This window comes from Uloborus diversus, chromosome 6 (assembly GCF_026930045.1).
Source record: "Uloborus diversus isolate 005 chromosome 6, Udiv.v.3.1, whole genome shotgun sequence".
Lineage (NCBI taxonomy): Eukaryota > Metazoa > Arthropoda > Arachnida > Araneae > Uloboridae > Uloborus > Uloborus diversus.
The window spans coordinates 101,739,856-101,766,831 of record NC_072736.1 but is presented as its reverse complement, the minus strand read 5'-3'; the positions used below and the strand labels follow the sequence as shown (position 1 = coordinate 101,766,831).

General features: G+C 32.7%; 1 protein-coding gene across 1 annotated transcript in view; it reads left to right on the top strand.

Annotated features, from left to right (window-relative positions):
• LOC129225269 (cyclic nucleotide-gated cation channel alpha-3-like) overlaps nt 1-26,976 on the top strand; it is a 100,703-nt gene that overhangs the window by 39,226 nt on the left and 34,501 nt on the right. Inside the window, exons 10-14 of the mRNA XM_054859853.1 lie at nt 8,042-8,141; nt 15,645-15,709; nt 17,649-17,727; nt 19,081-19,199; nt 23,591-23,683. Of these exons, the coding sequence (XP_054715828.1) occupies nt 8,042-8,141; nt 15,645-15,709; nt 17,649-17,727; nt 19,081-19,199; nt 23,591-23,683 (456 nt within the window). The remainder of the gene's footprint in view (nt 1-8,041; nt 8,142-15,644; nt 15,710-17,648; nt 17,728-19,080; nt 19,200-23,590; nt 23,684-26,976) is intronic.

Below are 26,976 nucleotides of genomic sequence, written 5' to 3'. Positions count from 1 at the left end.
AAGCAATACAAAAGAATACGTACCCGACGAATATATGGAAAATACTTAACCTCAAATCATGAATATAAGAATAATTTCACAACATCTTGGTATTATAATAGGACAATAATTGGTAATAAGACAAGCACCGATTAATACAAACTAGTTATGGTAATAAGGAAATATTGTCAAACTGAATGAAACAAAGTAAATTTACATCAAAAAAGAATCTAAGAAAAGAATCTAAGTTTGTTTACTTTCTCCCTCCAGAAGTGCATTTCTCTTTTCGCAGACTATCCCACCACTCAAAGAAACATCTCTTTCCGATGGAACAGAAGTTGCCATCACTATCAAATACTTTAAAGCTACTTTTACCAGCTCTGAATTTTTAAAGTTATAATTTTCACCGTAGTAACGTATAGGATTTGCCTTTAGTTTAAGAACTGAAGCCTTGAAATAGACTGCAAGTGCTGGCACCAGACTACCCGTGTCAGGTTTTTCCAATAGCTTTGACCTCTTCCTCACTCTCTAGTTAATCTTCTACTGTCTCGAGTGATCTTCTCAAAAATCATCCTGTACACAGAAAAATTGATCTTATAAAATGGGTTCAAAAAAGGATTTTCTTTTTGGCAACTCCATAAGTAAACTTAATTACCTAGCGAGAAAATTAAGGCAAATTTTATGATAATTTTCAATTAAAATGTAAAACTATCTACATCGAAAAAACATCGAAACAAAACATTGATGGTCCAAAAACATCGAAAGTAAAACATCGATGTTTTAACAAAAACATCAATGTTTCCAAAACATTGACATCGATGTCGCACCCCTAGTACAGAATGCTTGGGTTTATCAATCGATCTATTTCTAACAAATCTAAGAAGGTTCTTCTGACTTTATATAGGAGTTTAGTAAGACTTCATTTGGAGTATGCTGTTCAGTTTTGGTGTGTCCTTATCCCAGGAAAGATATTTCTGTATTGGAAAGGGTTCAAAGAAGGGTTACTAGACTATTAAGGGGACTTTCAGATTTAGACTATGATAACAGACTTAATAGGCTTAATATGTATAGCCTGGAGCAAAGAAGAGTCAGAGGGGACATGATTCAGTTGTTTAAATTTATCAATATGAAAGACGTTAACGGGTTAAATTTTTGCACGGAAAGCAGGACGAGGGGCCATTGTTTTAAGCTATTCAAATCTCAAGCTAACCTGGAAATCAGGAAAAATTACTTCTCTACTAGGGTCGTGGGCACTTGTAACAGCTTACCGGAAGAGGCGGTAATGAGCAAGGGGGTGGACAGTTTTAAGAGGATCATTGATCTTCATTGGGGACTTATAAACTGACTAGGACCAGCCATGGGCGGATTTATGGGGGGCAGAGGGGGCAATGCCCCCCCAGTTTTGGGAGGACTTTATGTAGTAACAACACATCTTCCAAAAATTAAAAAAATATATTATTTTTTTCTTTTTTGAATAGTTCAGAAGGGCATGGGTGGATTTATAGGGGGGGGCATAGGGGGCAATGCCCCCCAGGTTTGGGAGGACTTTATGTAGTAATAACACATCTTCCAAAATCTTAAAACAAAAAAACCATAACTTTTTCTTTTTTGAATAGTTCAATGAAAATGAAGAGAAAAGCAAATGTCCTTTCTGATGGGAGAAAAGAAAAGGAAAAAAAAAAAAAAAAACGAACATTAAATACAAATAGTACAACTGTCACTGGGGTGCTGAAAATGTGTCTAAATTCACTATTTTAGACTGAAAACCATTTGGGCAAGTATATGAATGAAAATATAGGCTAAACGAGCTATACATTAAGCTGCAACACTTATAATAATTGACGATTATTTTAACAAAATAGAACCTAAAGCAAAGGGGAAAATCTCCCCCCTCCCCTATTCGCGCTAACAGAACGATCTACTCGTTATGATTTGTGTCCACATTTCAAGTATTTATTTGTGCATAATATTTATGTTCTTAGTATATTAATTGGCCTTTTGAGAAATTCTAAAAAACATAAGATTTTTTTCCTTCTCTCTCTCTCTCTCTCTTTTTTTAAGAGAGAGAGAATAAATACTATCGTAAACTGAATAAATTTCAGTTATCTGAGAGTTCTGATTAAATGAATCTTTTTACTTAGAGGGAGAGTACAATTTTACTTACTTTATAAATACTGTTTAAAAAGTAAGGTAAGTCATAAACATCTAAGTCTAAGTGAGACGGTCCTTGTCATTATTGAAATCTAAATAATTGAGTCATCAAAAGTTTTGGAAAAATTTGCTGAAATTTTATAAAAGTCTATAAAAACCTAACAAAGATTGGTAAAATCGTAAAAATCCTTTAACCGTAAAAACTGACGAATGTTCGTAAAAACTACAAAAAATCAAGCAAAAATATTCAGGTAGGAGTGAATTACAAATAGGGTCGAATTTGCCTATAAGATAAACAAGCTGTTGCTTAGGGTGCCTGCTTTGAAGTGGGTCCCTAACTCCCCCTCCCCCCCAAAAAAATCATGATTTGTTCCTTAAAAAACAGAAATTGCTTTAAAAAACTAATTTCATTTTTAAGTGCTTGAAAACCTTGAATATTTGGAAACGTGTGGCTACAAACCTTAAATTTTAAAATTTCTAACAAATGGTAGAGGGGGAGGAATGCCAACATATGTCAAATTCAGCTCCCTGCCACATCCTGTATTAAAAATGTAAAAATCATGGTTCTCACGTTTGTAACATATTATTTGAAATAAATTTTTGTGACTCACATGTTTCATATCTTGCTATTTATTCAATCCTGAATGCAGTATTTTGGAAATTCTTTTGCATTGATTGCTTTTATCTTACTTCTTCTGCATATTGTCTATCTGTTTAGCACAGAAAAAAAATACACACTACTTCTATAGCTTGACCACGAAAAGAAGGCGGATGACCTTGAAGCAAAAATATCATTTGTATCATTTGTAATAGGCTGTTCGTTATTATTTTGGAATAGATAGGCTTAGCGAGACCATGCCTCTTACTATTCAGTGCTTTCTGGCAGATTCTACCTATTACAAATGGTACAAATGATGCTTCGCTTCAAGGTCATCCGCCTTCTTGTCGTAGTCAAGCTATATTTCTTTTCGTTTTCTGCCCCACTTGCAACTGAAGAAAAGTTGTTGTCATGAGAAATCTATGGTTTCTTTTTTCTTTTAAAGTTAAAATAGCTATTTCTCCCAAAGTTAGAACAGGACTGCAAAAATTTACGATCAAGTACTAAAATACCAGAGACTGGAAAGTACAACGAAGTGCGTTAAATAATTTCATTTATTCTAGAGTCCTTGAAAATAATTAGATAAGTCTAAAAATCCTAAGCAAAGTAGGCTCCAATAACTTCTACTGCATATTGTTAATCTGTTTAGCCAGGGGAAAAAAATTATACACTACCTCTATTCCTTTTCGTTTTCTGCACTACTTATAATTAAAAAAAGGTTGCTGCAATAAGAAAACTAGTTTATTTTTTCTTACAAACTTAAAATGGCTGTTTCTTACAAAGTTTGAACAATGGGGTCTGGTGGGGTAAAGTGGTCATAAAATCAAGGTTTTTTTTTAACTTAAGTGGGTAACAAATAAAAGAAATTCCTTAAACATTTAAACTTTTTTTGTTGTTATTTTACATTACGTTAATGAAGAACAGAATACATTGAATTTTACAAAGAAAAATACTTATTTAAGTAGTTTTATACCACTTTCTTTTCCCTATGTATTTATGGCCACTTTACCCCAGGGGGTGGGGAAAAGTGGTCATAGTATGGGGGTAAAGTGGTCATACTTTAAAAAAGATGCAAAACCAGTATGAATAACCATATTATTTATATATTTTGGTTATTTGTAATGATTGCACTTATTAACACGAGTGTATTCATGTATACACGAAAACATACGTGCACATATGAGTATACAAGTATATACATGAGTATATGCATCTATGCATTAGATGCGAGTTATGTACATGTCTAGTCGAGTATATACGTGTATACCCGAGCATATACGTGCGTACACGAGTCTTCACTAGTATATATGTGTCATGTGGAAATGTGTTTGATAGAGTATAAACGAGTATTTACGCGTATAGACGTATATATACCTGTATAGACGAACATCATGTGCATGAATGTGTATCTCTCGAGAATATACGTATGTACACGAATATATACGAGTATACACGTACATATACGAGTATACACGTACATATAAGTGTACATACGTACATATACGGGTATACGCGAGTATGCATGAATATACGTTTATAGATCGATCTAATGCGTATATGTACTTGTAAACACCAGTATAGACGTATATAAGTACATATAGTTGTATATAGGTAAATTAGTACGTATACACTAGTATATGCGCGTCATCAAATGCTTGTATGTAGGTGTCAACTAGTGTATGTATTCACGATTATATATTCATGGCTATATCAGATGCTTTTATGCGCGTGTATACTCGAGTATATAGGTATGTGTTCAAGTATTTACGTGTTACGCATTTCAGGAGGCTCCACCCCCTGCTCGCTCTGCTCGACAACCCCGTTCCCCACCAGCGACGGGTGACAATTGATGCCTTTAATATTTTTGATGATTTAATAACCAGCCCCTTATCTTCGGTTACTTAAGTATAAGAGGGGTGAGACAGGGCGAAATGGCATCCCCTGAATCTCCTCCCATCCAACAGAACCAGTATTGACCTGGTAGACGTTGCCAGTCCGGAGGAGATTGGGTTACAGCCACAGACAGAAGCGCTCAGAAATTTATGCTATAGAGTAGGGAGCTCTACCCCTGCTCGCTTCGCTCGCCAATCCCGTTCGTCCCCTGCGGTGACTCGAAACTGACTGCATTTGACAATTATTAATTTAAGTTTCTTCACCCGGATATCCGTCCCCTTAAGGTTTAGAGGGGTGAAAAAGAGGAATGGCTTAATCTGGACGTTCTGCATCCAACGGTACTAGCATTGACATGGAAGACATTGCCAATGCGGAGAAAATAGGTTTAGAGACGCACAGACAGACGCGCAAAGAAAACAATGGTAAAGATAAGCGAGTATATACGTGTATAGACGAATATATACCTATATAGAAATATTCTTGTAGACACCCATGTAGGTATTTATTGGTACAATTATGTAAATGCATTTTTTTAGTATACTTGTAACTCTAAATAACGGTGTATAATCGTTTATATACAGGTAAAAGCACGTGTTTACACTCGTGTTTACAAGTTCATACTCATGTACGCATATACGAGTATATACTCGGGCCGACATGCATACCCACATACATACTCATGTATGCAGGTAGTTACATTTATGCTTCTCCATACGTATATACAAATATATACACGTGTCGGCGCTCTCATACGTATTTACGTAAAGCAACGTATTTATTCGAACATGTGCATCTATATACTATTATACGTGTTTACGTACAGATATAGTAGTATCGCACGCATATGTTCGTAAATTAAACTTTATTTCATACCATTTACTGTAAAAACAATACATGTTTAGTGAAATGAATATTTAATTAATATCTGCTTTGTACGTTAAGATTGAGTGACAGTAGAACAACGATTTACGTTAGCCTAATTATATGACCACTTTACCCCATCTTACTTGAATTGCTCTAAAATATTATGTAAAATAAATACAGATAGCTGCTAAATAGTAAGTGTTCTTGAGACATGCAGGAAGCTTCCCGTGCCGTCAGTTTGTTCGAAATTCACTTAACAAAATTTCCCTGAGAAGTTAAAAGAGCTGTTTAGATTTTTAAGTTTTTCATATGCACACAAAATAATTTTTTTTACTAAATAAAATATTATCAGTTGTAAAATTTTGTATTCAAAATGTAGTTTCTAACTTCCCTACTCTAAAATAAAAATTTTATACTTATTCGATCATTTATTTCCAAGTTACAGCCATTTATTTGATGTATGACCACTTTACCCCATTGACCACTTTCCCCCACCAGACCCTACTGTACAACTGTATAATCTAGTTATCAATTTCTATGTCTATCCAATTAACCTTTATAAGGCTTCAAAATGCAGAATTTTATATCCATTTTACAAAATTTCCTCCGGGGGAGAAACCCCCGGTCCCCTAAAATTGGAGATATTCTATTTCCCACTTAAAAGGGAGCCCTGCGTCACTCTCTTGATACCAGCTCCCTCTCTTAAGTTCAATTCAAAAAGGACAGCATGAAAACACATTAATCAAAACGACACACAAACAAGTCAAGCTTGGACTTATGCATCACAGGAAACGGACAAAAACATAGGAGTGGGGGGAAATAAAAATCTTGCTTAAAAAAAAAAAAAAAATCCTGCCCCCCCCCCCAGGAACTCAGTCCTAAATCCGCCTATGGGACCAGCCTAGCTGGGCCCAGAGTCTGTTGCTGGTCGTCACATTTGTATTTGTATAAGTTCAGCCATTTGCGCCACATTTACCTGCAGTACAGGATAAAAAATAAAATTAGCTCTATAATTTGAAGGTGGTAAACTTTAGGAATAGTGGGCATCTTTGACTTGCCTATCATGTAAGAAAATTCTTAATATTTGTTGAAATAATAGATTAGTATTTCATTCATTGATTAAAAGAAAAATTTAGAATTCTTTGATTTTGTATTTATTTAAAATTATATTCTTGACATGTATTAAACAAATGAAAAGTTGTGTTGCATAGACAAATTAAATAAATGTAAACGAAAAAGAACTTGATTTATTTATTCATTTGTTTTTGAGTTTGTGCCAATTCTAGTAAATAAAATAATGTTTCAAAATGATTTAGACCTTTAAAATATTTCGTGGTTCATATCTTAGAAGATGTCTTATACTATTAGCATCTAAACCAGACATTTTCTGACTTGAAAGCTCTCTTATTTTCTTTTTCATTTCCTCTTTTCTTTTAATTTTAAATTTTCTGATGTGTCTAGCCTCCTGCTTCTAAAATATCTTTCCATAAAAAAATAATAATATTAAAAAATAAATAAATAAAATAATGGAAACTTTTAAAAAACTTAAAATTATACGAGTATTTACTATTTCCTAAAGAGCTATTTGTTTATCAGAGACATTTGCTAACATAGAATGACATTCCTTGTGGACCAAAAAATCCACACGTCTAAATTCAAGATTGAAGGATTTTTTTTTATACCGATACGAAGTGTATGTGTTTAAAAAATGAAACTTTAATTCGATTGAAACAAACAGATTTAACAAATGAACTGTGCAGTCATTCAGGATAACTTTGAGTCAGTATCACTCATATTTTAATAGATCGCCAACTTCCGTACGCCACCAGCGGTGGCTCAATGCCGCCTACGGCGGGATGATTTCACGGCTTTTACTTTTAAATATTCTCAGGACATCTTGGATGTCCAGCCCCTTATATCCGACCCGGTTAGAAGCACGAGACTGGGCGGAATGGCTACCCCTGGATGTCACGTATCGAACGGTATCCGTATTGACCTGGTAGACACTGACAGTCTGAAGGAATTGGAGTTACAGACACACAGACACACACACATTATAGATAATATTCTTTGGTATAAAACCAAAGAACACTCATTAACTAGAACAAATTATTTATCAAAACTGGTGTAACTTTAAGGCAGCAAATAAAAATTTAAAACGGTTTAAAAATTCTCCATTTCTACTTAACTACATCACTAGAGGTCTATCATTTATAGTGCTGCATTAAATATAAGAGTGCAAGAAGAGCACTTTTAACAATTTCCAAAATAGCTTCCAAACATAAACTTCAGAATTATTATTGCATGATGCCTGTATATTGCCTGTGTTTACAGTATTGCCTACTTTTTTTTTTGTAAAATCGATAGTAGAAAACGTATATTTCCTAACCTTGCCTGGTGAGTGCAGCACTGGGCCTTACAGACTTCTTCTGAAAGTTAATAATGTTCTAAAAAATTTGAAGTAGCGCAATGTTAACCGGAATTTCTTAAAGTTACTCTGAGTGACCATACTGATTTTCTCCTGAAAATTGATTTTTTCTGTTTTTTACTTCTTAGCTTTACGAGCAATCCTCATCTAATACGGGTATTACGACTTTTCCTGAACTTAGCCGTCATCATACACTGGATAGCTTGTCTTTACTATCTGCTATCAGAAGTGAGTATTTTACTTTAATATCTGCTGTAGAGGGTAATTCTATCCGAAAATTAACTACAGAAGATGGATATTATAGGAGATTCTTCCAACGAAGGTGAATAAGTTCAATGATGTCGTGTCCTGATAGATTAACCAGTAAAGAACAACATGTACCTTTCCCGATCGATAAACATGACCAACACTGACTGATCGAGGGAAAAAATAGACTGAAATTAATCCTAAGATACCACTCAATCGCTTGGGTAAAAGTAAAATTGATAATGTCTTTCAAAAGGGGAAAAAAAAATCTTTACTATCTGCTATCAGAAGTGAGTATTTTACTGCACTATCAGCTGTAGAAGGTAATTCTATTCGAGAATTGCAAGGAAGAAGGACGTGCTATGGGGTTATTGCAACGGAGCTGAATTAGCTCAATGATGTTCTGTTCATGGTAGCTTAACCAATAACAAGCAACATATAATTTTCCCGATCGATAAATATGACCTACACTGACTGGTCCGAAAAAGGCTGAAATGAGTCCATAGAGTTGAACCGAACCATTGTTTCTGTCACTCGTCTGGTCAGTGTTAATTCTGTATTAGCTACCAGTTTGTTTGGCACTCTAGGTTTCCTTAAGAGCTTTTCCACCTCCAGCACAGACACTCCTATGCTGGGCTGATGAGTGCTAATAAACACGAAACTGCAGTCCTCGGCTGGAATTGACTGAGCTGGCGGTGTATTTCATGTACTGTTCCATTTGCTATCGAAATCAGGGGCATGCACGGGGGGGGGGGAGGATGGAAACCTGTTGGTCCGGGCCCGAGTCTGAAGGGGGCCCAATATTTTAAAAATGAGGAGTGAAATATAGGGGTAAACAATATGGAGGGGCCCCGTGAAAGTCATTTGTGACGGGCCACAAAATTTCTGATTACGCCCCTGATCAGAAGTGAATATTTTATTCTGCTGCAGAGGGCAATTCTATTCAAAATTAAAAGGAAGAAGAACACGCTACAGAGATATTGTAGCATAGCTCAATGATTAGCAGTAAGTTTCAGCTCCTAAGCCAGAGCTAATCCAGGACCACATGCAATATACCCGGCTGTTTGATATATTGCCTCAATGATGTTGTGTTCAGGTAGTTAAACCAAAAACGAGCAACATGAAACGTCCCCGATCGATAAATATGACCAACGAAGAAGGGTCGAAAATCTAACTCAGAAGTGAGTATTTTACAGCATTATCTATTTTTTTTCGATTTTCATATTAAAGAGTTTTCTTTGAAATATGACGACTGTTCTACTTTTTAATCCTGATTCATATGCACTCCGAGCTTGTGTACATATCCCTCTCTAAAGGGGCACATGTGAACAATCGAAGACATTTTGAAAAGGACCGTTAAGTACAGAAGTATGTTTTTGAAAAATCCCAAAAACTCCATGACACAAAGAAAAGGCTATTCAATAAATGGGGAAGTTTTTGCTCTGAAAAACTGATAATATTTTTTTAAAATCTAAAAAAATGAAAAGAATTGCTCAAATGCACTCCCTTTTCCCCTGCTAACAACACTAATGCGAGAGATATTTTCTGATGTTAGGAAAAATATTTGTTTCATTTAAATTCACCACTTTTACGGTATGTCTTTTGCAACAAAAAATAATGGCTTATTTCCCAATGCATCTGTTTTAACGATAGCAACATATTTTTTTTATTTAAATCAGAACTTCAGACGTGCACGAAAACATATAAACACGTAGCAAAACACCATTTTGTAATTATCATATTTCATCATCAGACTGTATTTCCTGCTAAGTGTCTTTTTTGTAAGACAGTCTCGGTTTCGTTTCCATTCTTACAAACAAACCTGATTTCTTAATGCGGAAGGCATAAAAATGGCAATTTTTAGACACGAAGAAAAACTGAAGAATAAATGCGTCCACACCATCGCATAATTCGTCGCTTTTGGAATTTAAAAGCTTTTAAAATTAAAAATGAAGCAAAATATTTTAAATGTATTTAAACGCGATGAAATTTCACTGGGTGAAATTGCAGCTATTATATCTTAAACTTTTTCAGAAATTTTGACGCTATGCTTCTTATGAGACATTGGTGACCACAGTGAACTTAAAAAGAAAAAAAAAAAAAAAACGACATAAAAAAAAGCGTTTTATTGCTACCTTCAAAGCACATGCGCAGAGCTTTGTTTTTGCCTAACTTGTTTAACAATCGAGGCAGTGAGAAGCAAAGGCATGTAAGTAACAAAATTAAAAATTTTGCGATAACCAGTATAAATGATAGGAGAACCTCTCCTGTGCTTTGGGGAAAGAAATAGTACTAGTAACCCTAATAGGTGCTACTGTACAACATGACTTAGTTTTTTTTTTTTAAATGAAAGCCTATTAAGGATCTGAGCTTAAAATGCGTTTTACTCGAAACTTTAAATAGTCCATTTACATCCCTTTGTTTCTCACTGCCTCAATTCATCTGTAGCAAAGTCTCCGTAAAGCATTCTGCTTTACGGAGTACTGTACAACATGACTTAGTACACATGACAACTTACTGTACAACATGACTTAGTTTTTTTTTTTTTAATGAAAGCCTATTAAGGATCTGAGCTTAAAATGCGTTTTACTCGAAACTTTAAATAGTCCATTTACATCCCTTTGTTTCTCACTGCCTCAATTCATCTGTAGCAAAGTCTCCGTAAAGCATTCTGCTGTTAACGGGGAGATTGGTGATTCAAACACACCCGGGAGAGTGAAACGTTTTTTACAAACAATGGCAGTTATGGGACTGGCAGACAGAGGCTACGCTTTTATCGAGTAACAAAAGCTTAAAATACTGAAATGATAAATTTAACTGCATTTACTGAATCTTAATTCGATTTGATGTTTCAATACAGCTTCAACATTATAAGCTTATGTCATTCAATGAAAGCATAGCTTCTGTCGTCCAGTCTCGCTACTGCCCTTTTTATTAAAGCATTTACTTCTCCCGGGTGGGTTTGAACCACCAATCTCTCCATTAACAGCCGACTGCGCCAAGGAGACTTCGCTACAGATGAATGCCATTTTATAGATTCAAATATATCTTTATACCTTTATCTAACTATAATTTTGAATTCGAGAATGGGAAAACATATATGCGGTTGTGTGTATGTATGAATGTCCCGCATGCTATCTTCTCCCGAATAGCTGGGAATCCTGCTCTGAGTTTGGTGCCAAAAAGATTCCGAAAACTCCTGAGAAACCATTTTGCTCGATCCCGTCTTTTTGGCACTTTAATTAGCACACATGTCAATTACAACTACAAAAATGCCCAACATGTGAATAATCATGAGTTTTCGTAAAAGTATCTCTTGTATTCAAGAATATATAAGCTTTCTTTTTCCAAAATACCAATTTCTTTCACACGTTTTTTGCTCTTAGCGCGCAGAGTTTTCCACCAAGCAGTCTGAGCCGTTGACAACATATAAGAAAAATATGGTTCAAAAATGTCAAATAAAAACGTTAAAAATGTGCTTAAGTATGAGAATTTAAAGGAATTAAGTTTTTCACTGAGCAGTGATTTTTCAGTTGAACAAGTTTATAACGAGTGCGAAGAGACCGCGATATTTGCTCGATATCCGAATGCTTGTAAAAGACGGTTTCATGAAAAAAAAGTCATAGAAATTCACACCTAACCAGTTCCGTGCAGTTCTGAAAAACTTATTATACCTGCTTTGAAATGTCTTTTTGAATCTTTATTGCGTTATTTTCCTTCGGTGACTGCTCATGGCAAGAAAAAACGTCTTTTTGAACTGGTCAGACTTCCAAAAATCATTGATTTCAAGTTGCCTTCTAAATGCTAAAGAATTTTTTTCAAGAAAAGATTCAGTAACCTAGAAATTCGGAAGTCAATAGAAATTTTGTGAATCCCAGAAATATGTCTCCCTATATACGGGGATTTCTCGATAAAAGCGAGGTATACTCTCGTAGACTTAAAATTGCACCAACGTAGCACTTTTGATTTCTTTGTTATATCCGGGTTCTCGCTAAATCATAGCTCTTTACAGAAGAGTTGGACGGAAAAAAGATTCAAACCAATTAACACTGAATCAAAATATTTTCAGTGACTTTTTTTTTTTTTGAATTACTTTCTAAGAAATAATAGCACGCTATAGTTTATAAGTCGGTTGACTACATGCAAACATCAGAACAAAAATGATCCGTAGACTTGAAAGCAACTTATGAATAATTAAACTATTTATATGGAGAAAATAATTTAGTGCTTATTTTTACAAAGAAAAACTACTTCGTTTTAAAATAGCGAAATGGACATAAAAGTTTCTTTCGTGTCATAAAGTTAATGCATTTAAGAACTTAAGATACAAATCATTTTAATATGTTTGGAAGCATCCAGGACAAAACTTGAATAGACAAAACAAAGCTATCGAGGAAGTTGAGAATTATTTATTAGAGTGTTTTTAACTACAGTTGGTTTTCTACTTCTATACTTATACTACTATATTGCGTTATTTATGATTAAAGTGTCATAAAAAGTAGAAATATCTGGTAGTAAGAAAAAACTTTTGATGATTTATTAATTCTTTGCATACTTAAAAAGTTTTATTTTCTTGGTCCACTAGCAAGATGAAGGATTTTCTACGAACAATTAAGTGGTATATTGTTTTTTAACTGTTAAAATCAAGTTTAACAGCAGAGGAATTGAAAACTTGTTCCAAAACTTAAACGAACCTACTTTTACGCAATCTAATTTATTTTGCATATTTTCTGTTTCCCCTTATATATTTTATTCTTCTTTTCTCATTGGTTAAAACAGTCCCTTCAAAACAAGACAGAACGTTTGTGCTTTGCAGAAATTAAAACCAGTTCTTACTAGATTTTATTTCTGATTGATGATGTCAAATTCATTCAATTGATTTATTAGGCACTCTGTTTGAATAAACTTGAAAGTTGAATATTTTTAAATGTGTTTGATTAGTATTTCATTTATATACAAGAATACAAGAGTGATTCTCAAAACTAGGGGAGCATTTTTGACCTTTAACCATTCAAAATAGTTTGGCATTTTTCCTAAAATTTCTTAAATTTAAAATATGTTTGATTTGTTATTATTCTTTCTTTGAATCAAAAAGTTTCTCATTTTGCAATTGAAAACACTAAAAATTAACAGAATAAATTTTTGAAATTTTATTAGCATAACAGCGAAACAAAATTCATTTAGTCGAGTTTGTTTAAGTTTGATTTTCTTAAGTTGATGGAACTGGTGGAGGAAAAGCATACATGCACACATACATACGACCACATACATATCTTTTTATGCCCTTTGTCTTTCTAATTCTTGCTTTTTTTTCTGTTGCTGTGAAAAAACCTTTATGTTCCATAACCTTTGTCTTTGACAAATCATGCGATTTCTTACGGTCGGCAGTTGCATAAAATTTATTCCTTGGCGTTTATTTCGCAGAATATAGCGTTTTTAAATATTCCTGTTCAAAAGCGAAATAAAAGCTTTTTTTTGTCGTTTTGTGAATAGTTGGCTGTGATTTTACAACTCAGTGTTGTTTTTAATCGAAAAAAAAAAAATATTTAGCTTATTCAAGTACTATCGCAAATTATCAAGAGAAAATTTTTATTGACAATTAAATCTAGCAATAAATAACATTTCAAAATGTTCGCGATTCCAATAAACTATAAGAGGCGCTGCAGTCTCTGGCAAATAGCGGCCGAAAGAGGTAAAACAAGCACATGCCGTACCTTATAACCTTCTTTTAAGCTTAGTGAATGACAGTAATTTTTCATCGTGTTTATGGTATTTTTTCTTTTCTATTATTTTAAAATAACACTACACCAAACACAGTCTGAAGAATACATTTTAGCACATAGGAAAAACGTGGCACTGAATATTTTACCTATTTCGGTAGTTTTTTAAATTAACGCAAGGTAGCCGTATTAAAGCTTCATCTTTTTTGTATTACAAATATTATTACTTTTGCTGACGATAAATCTCAGTTTATTGAATCTAGTTTTTATTTATTACTTTTTTTTTTGCAATACATTTTGTATAAAATATTTTTACTCCATGAATATTTCTTCAATTCCTCTTTATTGATTTCTTTTTTTCATCTTTGGCATTTTCTTTTGAATAGGAGCTTCTTTGTACAATGCTTAAAAAATTAAGGGAGAAAATGATTTTAACGAAATTATGCATGTAATTACTGCATTATTTATGCATTATTTATGTAATTACTATATTTTGGCATGGTATTGGACGCACCTTTGAGATACATCCATTTCTGAAAAAAAAAAAAGAAAATGTTGAAATATTATTTCTCGAAATCTTCAGAATGTAATAAATTGCATTGTATACAAGTAGAGATCATGTATTTCGTAGCATTCATGCCATAAAATAAAGATCTAGGGAATATGGAGTTTTTTTAGGGTGTTTTGTGCAACAATTAATACAGTAGTTCAGGGTATCTTTGAGTCAGTCCGAATAACATTCCGCCATTTTATATTTTTATAGTATAGTGTGCAGTAAACCCTCATTAATCCGGAACCTATTAAACCGGACTTTGCTCAATCCAGACAGCCATTTAGATGTACATACTGAAAATAAAAGACGATTTAGCGCAATAATGTATTTTTATAAGCCGAATTTTCTCTTATGCAGTTTTATATTTCATTCTCTTGAAAAATACAATTTTGACCGCTTACAGTAGTTTGCTTATGTACCTTGGTTCGATTTATAGGTTATTTTATTTGATCCATACTTTCATTATTTTAGACGACCTGGACTCCCTTTTAGTCCAAATTAATGAGTTTCTACTGTGCTTTAAAATCACAAAGAGCGGACATCGTATTTAATGAAATCGCCGGTCAGAATGCATCATTAAGGCTTCTAGTTTTCCCCCCTCAAGTCAAATAAACTTTTTTTTTTGTCTAATAGGGGCTGCGTTTTAAAGGCTATTTGCTTTTAGCAGACCTAGTGCGATCCCTCGATACGGCATCCAGTCTTTCATGTGCCACCATTAAGGCGCGGATGTCAATGACACGGATAATTTGGACGTTCAGTTTCCACCAGATGGAGGCACCTGGGCTCTCTTTGATGCGAAATTACATTAGGAGTTTAAATTTTGCCGAAGGAATTCTAAGCCGAACGAATACCCAAGGGATCTTTTACATGTCGCATAATCATACGACATGGGTGCTGATGATTTTCTGCATCTCGAAAATCCACCTACTGGCTACCCCAGGTCAAAACCTGGGTCCGCAGGTATAGAAGAACACGCCTAACCATCACGCCACCACCCGGGACGTCAAATAAACTAAAAAAAGTAAGTGACGCAAAATTATCGGGATTGGCTCAAAGACACTCAGAATGACTGTACCCCTGTTATCGTAGAATTGCCATGCTTGCAAATTTCCCGAAAATAAATGCGTACACTGTAATCAATATCATCATTCAGTAGTTTTTAAAAGAAATTAGTGCTTTCCGTATTTTCTAAAATTACAAATTTCTTTTCAGTATGAAGGACTTGGAAGCAATGCTTGGGTTTATACAAATGCAACAGACCAGCAAAGATTCTCTAGGTAAGAATTATGGAGTCTTGAGTGTTTTTTAGATATCATCGTCTAAAAACAATACAATATATAAAAATTTTAGTCAGGAATATTTTTTTTACTACCTGTTCATCTTAGACAAACCTAATTTTATCTAAAAATCTACCTGATATTACTTGTTTTTAATATAACGTTAACTAAATTGCATATTTTATTATTAATAGGAATTTTACATTTTCCTCTTTGTTAGTTGGACCAGAAAAAGATTTGTTATTCATTTATGATTTAACCCTTTGAGGCTCGGTGGCTTTGTTTGAGGTCACCAATTTTTTTTCCCGCCAACTGACACACTGACTTCAGTTGGCTAAGAAAAATTAACAAATAAATATTATACATTTTTATTAATTTATGTCTACAACGGTGTTGCAATCAGAAAATTATCATTGTAAAAAGAAAGATTTAAAATTTCTCAAATCTTATGCTAAAATTTTATGAATGAAAGTCCTAGAAATATAAATATTCAGGTACTCTCAGGAAGTGGAAAGAAACGCGTATGTTTTGAATTGAAATGTTGTCTCATTATCGATCCGATTACGGCTCGCTTATTGTGAAAAAAATCACGTGTGCAGACAAATAAAAGACTAGAGGACGTTTCAAGGAATGACATCATGACAAAACATTGTGTCGCAAGGGTCGTGACATGACATTTGTTTCAATGGAATGAGAAAACCACTCTTAACAGGTGTCATGACAAAAAATAAAGCTTAAATCTTTGTCGTGAGGGAAAAGCACTTCTTTGATGGAATATTATATAGTACCTAAAATAATGTCATTCAATTTCAGAAACAAGTCAAGACGTGGAAGATTTTTTACACTGAGAAACGTTTATTAGGCGCAGTGAATTCTGAACACAATTGTACTTGCTTTTATTGGAAATATTTTCCCCAACTGCATACCAAAGATATTAATATTTTATTTGTTTATTTATATTTATTTATTTATCTATATTTATTTGTATTTATTTCTCAGCTGCATACCGAAAATATTAATATTTTTAATTTTTTTACCTATATTTATTTATTTATAAAAATTTATTTGTACAGTGTTGTCGTAGTTTTGTAATTGTTGTTTATTATTTGCTTTTTCCACTTTTGTAGTACCCTTCAACGAATATACTTTTTCAAAGCTTTTCAAGAGAAAAAATTAACGTGAAATCTAAAATAAGAAATTGTTGTATCAGTTTTTGAAGTTTAACAAATGTTTCTGCGGAAAATCTTTTGACTTGAAGTCGGTGGGAATCACAACACAACAATAAACTATCACGGATGTTAATCAATTTTTATTTGCCAATTTCTAATTTCAAATCAGGCTTTTTCATTTCACCCAATATTTCTAATTTTTACCTTACTTGTAAGTACACTGTTCATTTTCACTTTCATTGCCTTTTTTTTGCCCTCCTTTTATTGGCACGAGATATTTGTCTTCCCATTCTGTTTTCATTTTCCATCTACCATGCATTCGATTGTTTGTTTAGATATCCCTACTTGATTTCTTTCTTTTATTTGCTCAAATTTGTGACGTTTTATATGAAGCACGAGATTTTTCTTTGATGATAAAAAGTGAAAAATTTGGTAGTAGTACCGACCACACGTCGTTCAAAAAAAAAAAAGCAAGAAGACTCAGAAGCTTTGTTTTATAATGTTTGCAAATTAATGTTTCCTAAATTCTTTTAATAAGTTAGTTTGGTTTTTAAAACGTCAACGCATTTAATGAACATGAAAACGTTTGGTGTGAAACCAGCAATTCACAAATGTGACGATTTCTAATTTCCTTGTCTTAAATATGTGTACAAATATAAAATAGTTGTAAGCAATGACATTTTTATGCAACAATGCCTAAGATATTATAACTTTATAAATTTTTGCTTTGACAACATTGTTTTTTAATTTAAAATTACCTTTTTCCCTAGGAAATACATTGTTTGCCTATACTGGTCTGCAATGACATTGACAACTATTGGAAATACAAATTCTCCAGAAACTGACATGGTATGTACCTATACCTCATAGTTAAAGAAGATCGTCTATCTTTTCAGTAGTACAATGGAAAATTTATTTTTGAAATAAAGAAAATTCTATCTCAGATGGATCGTAAATTTATTTACACAGCACTAATATTAAACGTAGTTGATTGTAGATATCTAGATTTAGAATATTGTAGTTCAATACCCGACGTAGACTAAGAGAATCAGAAACTTTGATTTATTTGTATTTATCTATTTGTTTACACAATAGACCAGAACGTGCACAATGTATTTTCATCTGAATTGATGGTGATAATATTATTGGTTTTTTTAAAAAGAGTGATGAAGAGATAAGAAAGGAAATTTAGTTTTTAGAACAAGTTTATGTGCTAATAGAAGTGGTGAACGGTAAGCAATGACGTCAAGTTCTAAAATAGAGACCTGTATATGAGTTAATACATTGTGACTACAACGTAGATGTAAATATTCAATATTAAATAATCTTAATTCAAAAGAAATTTTAATTAGTTTTAGTTAAAATCAGTAAATGAAAAAGTTGAGTTCGTACATGGTGGCGATGACGAAATGAATTTTTCAAAGGAATGTCAAGCAAAAATTGAGATTTAATAAGGATTTGATGAAATATCTGATGTTTAAGTTTCTAAAAATCATCTTTGAAACTAAAAAGACATCTTTTTTGTGTTTAAGTAACATCAATATAATTTTAAATTGATATCCTTTGTAAATCCAAAACGTGATTATTTCTAGTCATTAATTGAGTAGAAACTTTTAAACAGCATTGAGTAAAATTGATTGTAAATATAATTATTTATTTTATCATTCTAAGCTTTTGTATGATTGTCAAAAAGGTTTTTGTTGGTGTTGTGCACACTTATTTAAAAGGTCTTTTCTTATTTAAGAGTAAATATTTACTGGGTTGAAAATAACGGGTGTATTTTTGTTTTTGCTGCTGTTATATGTTATTTCTAGCATGATCGGAAATAGAAAATCGGTTTCTCAAAAGGTGGACTGGGTTCTTCAAAAGAAAGTCATATCAAATTTGAGTTAAAAAAAGATTTGACGGAACATCTGATTTCCAAGTTTCATCTAATTTCTAAAAACCATATTTAAAACTAAAAAAGGACTTTTTGTGTTAAAGTAATACAAATATAATTTTCATTTAACATTCTTCGAAGCTCCAAAGCGTTCTGAATCATGTTTTTAAAGATTGCGTTGAGTAGAAACTTTTAAACAGCATTGAGTAAAACTGTTTGTAAATACAATTATTTAATTCATTATTCTAAGCTCTTATATGACTGTCTAAAACATTTTTTTTTTGATGTTGTGCACACTAATTTATTGATCTTCTTTTATTTAGGAGTACATATTTACTGGGTTGACATTCATGACGGGTGTATTTGTGTTTGCTACTGTTATGGGAAATGTGGGTGATGTTATTTCTAGCATGAACGCAAACAGACAAGAGTTTCAAGCTCGGTGAGTAGATCATTGTGAAATTCTGTATTTTTAATTCGTTTATCCAAAATTTAAAAACAAAACATGGGAAAAAACTGAAACGATATGCGAAAACTAAACTTCAGAAGAAGTGGTGTTTCAAATTTGAAAGTTTTACTTACAACAGTGCAGCTTTTTTTTTTTCGCTGCAGTAGGTGCCAATATAGGGTTCAGCAAATAAACTACATTACGAGCTGAACCATCATTACTTTTGCTTTCTCACCGCACAATATTATTGTATATAACTTATATCATATACATTTCTCATATTTCGATAAATGATACTTAACAAAAAGTAATTATAGCAGAAAAGTATCCAAAAACCTAGACAACTGTACAATAAAAGTATATTTTTTTTCTACTACGAACAGTTATTTTATTTTTGTTTTTGTCGGATGCCTTTTTATTCATAAGGTCACATCTTTTGCACTAAAAATAGGGTCCCTTGTACCCTGAAACACGTGTTTGCAGTATCCTTTAAAAGTGGGCAGTTTAACATTGCATTATTTTTTTTTAATTATTTTTTTATTTTAATAAACTCAACGGGTGACGTAACTCTGCGGTTTGTGAACGCTTGCATTAATTGCTATAATGGGGCGGTTTCCTTCAGTCAAAAGTACTACTTTTAGTCACTGAAATTGATAGAATGAGTAAAAAGAATAACATGGACCCAGAAAATACTTTCATTTTCCCAACAGTTATTTTTTAATTAATTTTTTAAAATGACCGATTTCAAAAGCAAGGCGTGGTCTTTATGACGTCACAAATGACGCATTTTGGCGCATCTTTCTACCACGGTTCCACGTTATGATAATCAACAAGCGAATTAAAATTGCGCTCTACGCTTTCTATCAACCCTATCGTTGCCAATACACGTGAGTAAAGATGTGAATTAAATATTTTGCTCTGTGATATTGGCAACACAGAATGGCTTTTCATCATTTGTGATGTCACACGACAGAAGCGTAAACAATGAAAGCGCACAGATTTCAGTAATTTTTAAAACATATTAAACAAATTATTTAAAAAATGGTCAGATCTATGTTTTTAAGCATGCTCTTTCAGAAAAAAAAAATACTTTTAAAATTTTAGAAACGACCCCATTGTTGGAAGTTTCTTCGATAAATTTTCCCAAAACTAATAAGATTAAATAGATTTTCAGTGCAATAAAAATTTATTTTAGGATTCGTTGTCTTCGTTAATGGTTTTTATCTTTTAGAAGTCTTCTTTAATTAATATCATCAGCAGTTGCTAATAGTTTTACTCATAAATGATGAAATTGTGAAAAAAATGATTTAAATTATTGAAAAGATGAGTATATCTTACTTACATCATAAGTTTGATGTTAATTTCAGAGGCTGGCAGCATTTTCCCCTTTTGTTTTTGATGAAAAAAAAACAATATTACAATATCCATCAAGATAATTAGAAATGAAATACTGATTAATTATTTCAAAAGAACTTGCATTAATGCATTTGCAAATGCTCTATAACTTTGTTGTAGGTTTCCTTCTTTACTATTTTTTTTTCATTTGCTGACGTGGATATTTTTCTGTTATTTTAATAATTAAACTGGACACTTAACTAATACTGAAAAATTAATCATCTATTTCCATAATGTTCGTTAAATGCATGCCTTTCTATTACTTGCAAAGCAATAACTTTATGTGACATTTGCTTTGCAGCTTTGGTCTGTTTTTAACGTTAGTTACAACAAAAGGTTCCGGGTCCTACATAATAATAATTTATTATGTAGGAACCTGGGTATTTATGTGCTCTTTTTCTCATGCACTTGAGACCATTGTTTCAAAACAAAACTTATTTTTAGCCTTCTTTCCCAGTAGAAAGCATGAAGGAAGCATGAAGGAAGGCTTAATGCATCTTGAAAATATCGCGAAAAAAAGAGTCCAAAATAAAAAAATAATTAAATAAATATCGAAAAATTAAAAATTGGAAAGTAGGGTATTAAGATGGGGAAAAATGTCTGTCCGTCTGTCTGTCGGTCTGTTTCCAGCTAATAACTTTTGAGTGAATAGTCCGATTCAAACAAATTTTTTTTGTTCGAAAGATCTCGGCGAGGACGCCTCATTCATATATTTCACTTTTTGATTTGAATATTTTTTGTTCAATTTTGAACAGTTCAAAAAAGCTTATCATTAGCACCTGCGTGGAAATTCAAGGCAATTCCGAACTTAGAGGTGAATTTGCTTCAAACAAACTTTGTAGAAAAAAAGCTTTTGATGAAAAACTTGTATATAAAATATCTTTTTGATTTGAACAATTTTCCGTTCAATTTTGAACAGTTCAAATCCCTTAACATTAGCACTTAAACGGAAACTGTAGATTCCGTACTTGAAGGCGGATTTACTTTAAACAAATTTTGTTGGAAATAGACTCTTGACGACAAACTCCAGACTCCAACTCCGAGAATTTTGGGGCACCTGACTCCGACTTCGGTGCTCATCAATTAGTCGGATTACTACTCCCCGATTTCGACTCTGACTTCATGGTTTTGGCAAAAATTTATACACGGGGGAAAAATGACTGTCTCCGATTCTTGGATATTCGACTCCGACTCCTTTATCCCAAAATGAGATTAACTCCGACTCCGCAGCCATGGTTTTAACTGTGAAATAATTATTGTTAATACGACTTGTTTTTATTTTCACTCTAAAGCTTTGATTTAGGTATTCAGTTTTCGTCGGATAAACTCGAAGTCATTTATGTTTCTACATTAAGATATGCGCAGACGATTTTTTTTTTTTTTGACAGTGAAAATTATTTTTTTAAGTTGACATTTTATTGTTTTTATTTATTTTGGAAAGCACATTAATTCATTTAAAAAATTATTTTTTGACAAGAGGGGAAAAACAAAAATTTTTTGATATGATGTATTTAGTTTAATGAGCTTATTAATTTTGAATTATTATTTTTTCTTTTTGAAAGCAGCTGAAGAATTTTTTTTAATGGAAAAAAGTGTATTAGCTCCTTTGTTTAAAAGGCGCTGCTATTTTATTTGTTCGTTTATTTATTTATTTTTTTACGCATCTAATCCCTTAGATGAGTGAGGCTATTTTATTCCAAGAAATCGACTTAAAATATTAAAAAATTATGTTTGAAACAATTTGCGATTTTTAGTTATTTTTGATAATATTGATCAGATAGATACTAGAAAGTAGATATGGGTATACGGGAAAGTAAGCTCGTTTAGTTCTAGATGGAACTTCTTGTTTTTATGCTGACTTTTTACTGTTAGTTATTGTGTACATGATTTCAAACTCATATTGTTAAATTATTTGCTCTTTTTGCCGCTCTTGTGCACTACATACTAAAAAAACATCATTATAGCTAGCAAGCGCGGACTATTAGAGTATCCTCCCAATAATAATACATTTAAGGTACTATTTTTTTTTTGGAATTGCTGATCTTGACAGAAAGAAAAGGTATTTATCCAAAATATGGATATTGTGCCAAAATCTTACGAATCAAGATATATTTCACCGTTGAGCACCAACTGAATTTCAAAGGATTTTGTAGAATATATATCATTGCAAAAATATTGCTCAAGAAACTTGTATAACAGTGCTACTCAAGAATTATTTCAATCTATTGCTTACTATTGCATTTGGTCTATTTCAGCCTTTGCTTGAAATTTTAAACGTCGATTCTAAAACTCATCCCAACTATTTTACATAAAAAAGTTTCCATGATATCCTTAGCTGTTGCGATGCCGTCATTAGATTTTTATAATACAGTAAGAAATTCGTTGAAGATATTATTTCTTAGTTGAAAGTATGCCTCACAATACTTTCTTTCATCCTAGTTCAAGTGATGTGAATGAGGTAGTTTCCTTCAGTCAAAAGTACTACTTTTAGTAACAGAAATTGATAGAATAAGCAATATATATATATATATATATATATATATATATATATATATATATATATATATATATATATATAACATGGACCCAAAAAGTACTTTCATTTTCCGAACAGTTATTTTCTAATTAATTTTTTTGAAATGTCCAATTTTTTAAACAAGGCGTGGTCTTTATGACGTCAAAAATGATGTCCTTTGGCGCATTTTTCACTGCATTTCCACGTTATGATAATCAAGCAGCGAATTAAAAATTGCCTCTACGCTTGCTATCAACTATATCGTTAGCAGTACACGTGAGTAAAGATGCGAATTAAATATTGTGCCCTTCTGAATGGCAGCAGTGAATGGCATTTCATCATTTGTGATGTCATCGGCAGAAGCGTTAAACAATAAAAGCGCACCGATTCAAGTAATTTTGAAAAAAATATTAAACTTAGTCAAATTATTTTAAAAATGTGCTGCACTAAATTTTTTTTTTTAATTTTCTTTTAGCATGGATCACATCCAGATGTATTTGACGCACAAGAAAGTTCCAGCATCCCTCCAACTGAAAATTAAAAAGTGGGCGGAATATACTTGGTCCAGGTACATTTTTGAGCATTCTTATAAACATCAACCATAATTTCATTCTTGTACATGGTAGGTGCATAAACTGCACAAAGCCTTTTTACTGTTTTGATTTATTTTTAAAACTTTAGAAGAGAGGACACATTATCCTATGGCAGTGGTACCCAACTTTTTTTTGCCCAAGTGCCACACCTCATATTAAAATCCTTCTCGCGGGCCGGAATACACATAAAATGTCAAAATAGTTATTTCATTCCTTTCTAAATAACACCGGAAAGTATGAAAAAGGAAAGAAAAATCACAAACCAATAACTGTTTTTATCATTACTCTGATGCATTAAATGCATGTTTCTCATGAACCAATTACTAATAATTATTTGGCTCCAGTTATGTGACATTGTCACTAATCGTGCTTTTCGATTTGTAACGTAGAAAAAAACAGCGGGCCACTGGCGTCATCTTCGTGAGTCGGGGGCTGTAGGTTGGACACTACTGTTCTATGGCAATGTAAAGTAAACTTTAGTATAAATGTCACGTTTATGATAGGGATCCATTTCGTGAAAAACTTAAGAAGCTAAAGTGCAAAAATTAAGGACAAGATGGTTTTCTCAATATAATTTAGCGCAAAAGGTTTCCATCGCAACTAATACCAAAGCATTTCCCAATAAGACGTAAGCACACGGATAATAAAAGCAATATTTACCAAATCTTTGCTAATATTATAAAGAGAGAGGGCGGATTTTTGTGTGTTTATATGTTCGAGGAAATATCCGGAACCACTGCAAATATTTGAAAAATTCTTTCACTGTATGAAACTTACTGAGTAACATAGGCTATAAGTCGAAAAAATCCGATAAATAGTTCCTTTTTTATTCAAATTTAGGCCCAAATTTCACATAAATTGCCTATTATTGGCTATTAAAGGGGTGAAAAATTACTTGCACACATTAATATTATATATCGTTAAAAGGGGTAGAATTTTCTGCGTTCTAAACAATTTATTTCAATGCCTTAACTTAATTACGGCGGGAGAAATTTGCGTTTTTAGGTCGAACTTTTTAGGCTTAGCTAAAATTTAGACACTACTTTCTTTATTAAATCTAACAATAAAAAGTGACAAAAACTGTCCCACAGCTTTCTTTTTGACAGCATTGGAAAAAGCGAGATTTTTTACTCCAGATCTCTCTCGACCTTTGGTCGAAAAAATTAGTTTCTATCTTCGAAGGAAAAAAAAGTTAAAAGCGTTTTTAAATCAATTTCGAAAGATGTCATTTTGATTCAGGTTGTCAACCACTTTATTTCTGCGTTTCCATGGTTACGCTTTTTGAATCCATTGTATATTTTCTTATTTTGCATCTGATTTCATAAACTTATTTTATTTCATGTGTCCATGGTTACGCTTTTAAAATCCATCTTTCGCATTTTAATTTCTTAAAAGTATTTTAATTCGCAACTCCAGTGCTCGAATACGCTACCTTGCGGTGATTAACAATACAACCGAAAAAAGGTAAAACATTCTATACCACGTGTTTTCTTTGGGGTAAATAACAGGCTTCAGACAGTTTGTGGTGTAATGTAATTTCAGAAGAATAGAAAAGAATGCTTCCCACAAACACGATGAAAAATTACTGTCATTCACCAATCGTCAAAGCAAGTTATAAGTTACGGCATGTGTTTGTTTTACCTTTTCATCCGCCATTAGACAGTGGCTGCAGCGCCCCCATAGTTCATTGGAGTTGCGAATATCTGTCGTCATTGTTTGGAAATGTAATTTTCCATGGTGTTTTTTTTTCTTTTATTTAAGTTATTCTTTAAGTCATTAAGTTATTCTTTTAATTAATTGTTAAATATATGTAACTTGACACAATTTGATTTCTCAAGGTAGACCAGGCAAAGCCAAGCAACGCAGCTTCTAATATATAAAGATTTGAAAGCTACTGTTAATGTGATTTTATTCGCAACTCCAACGAACTATAGGGGGCACTGAAGTCACTGTCTAATGGCGGACTTAAAAACTAAAACAAACGCACATGGTAACGAAGAAAATGCTAAAAGTGTTGTGATTTTTGTTCGTACGTATGATTTTTTCGCTTTATTCTTTTTTAATTAATTTTCAAAGTCTTGTGGATATTCTGGCCCACGTAGAAAGAAATGAGAATTCAAGAAGCATTACTAAACGTCAAAGATTAATGCAAACTACGTAGTTCGTAGTTCTAAGCAGCTATTTCCACGATGTTGAATTCGATATTTATCAATTCTTGATAAAACTAAATAATAATTGTGGCCTGACAAGAATAACAATTAATGCTAGAAAATTCAATATGACATTACAAATTGTTATCGAAAGAAGATGATACTTTTTTGCCTTGCTTGGCTAGCGCTTATTGTTTTCCATTTGTAGCTGAGTTATTTCTCTCGAATTCCCGAATCGGTTCATTTAAAAATTTTCTGTTTCGATTTTTCTAATTTCTGAGTTACGATTTAATTGTGTCATGTTATGCAAATCATCAACAAAATTCTCACGGATATATGGTGGTAGTTTTCTTTTCAGTTGATTGACCATTATTTCTTTTCACTTATCGAATTCTGTAATCTTACTACCATTTTATTCCACTCATGATAAAAATTAAAAATGGTTTAACTAAAAACGCGAAATCTCGCCACGGCTACTTTGCTCGCACTATACTAAAACTATAACCCTAAACAAATTTGGCGAAACCTTTCAGCTGAGAATAAAAGGAATAAAGTAAATTCTTTCTCGGTTACTCATTTTGTTCTACGATAATATATTCAGGAAAATATTTTGCATACTGTCCATTCCAACTAAATGCTGCTGTAAAATATGGTAAGTTTAATTAATTTAAGATTAAAAAAACCCCATATTCTTACAAATTCATACAAAACAATAAATTTTTTTACCTTGTATAACGTTATCCAAGTTTGTTAATCCAGAATTTTCGCTTTCACCATTTATTAAGGAAATAATGAAAACTAACATTATTTTGAGAAGCTCGAGAATACTACTAAGGGACGAATTAATTTCTGTAGCTGAAAACAAACTAAGACACATCGATTGCGTTAATAAATACTCAGAACAAACTGCCTGTGTTTACGTCAACAGACACACGTGGAACGCAACGTGGCAGTGTTTTAGTTTCATTTGCAGTTTTGTAAATCACCGCAAGGTAGCGTATTCGAGCGCTGGAGTTCCGAATACCTTTTTGTTTGTTTGGCGAAACATTTATTATTGCCAAAGAAAAAACATCCGCTTCAGTCACAAAAGGGCTGGGTTCCAGTAGCGTGGCGCTTGG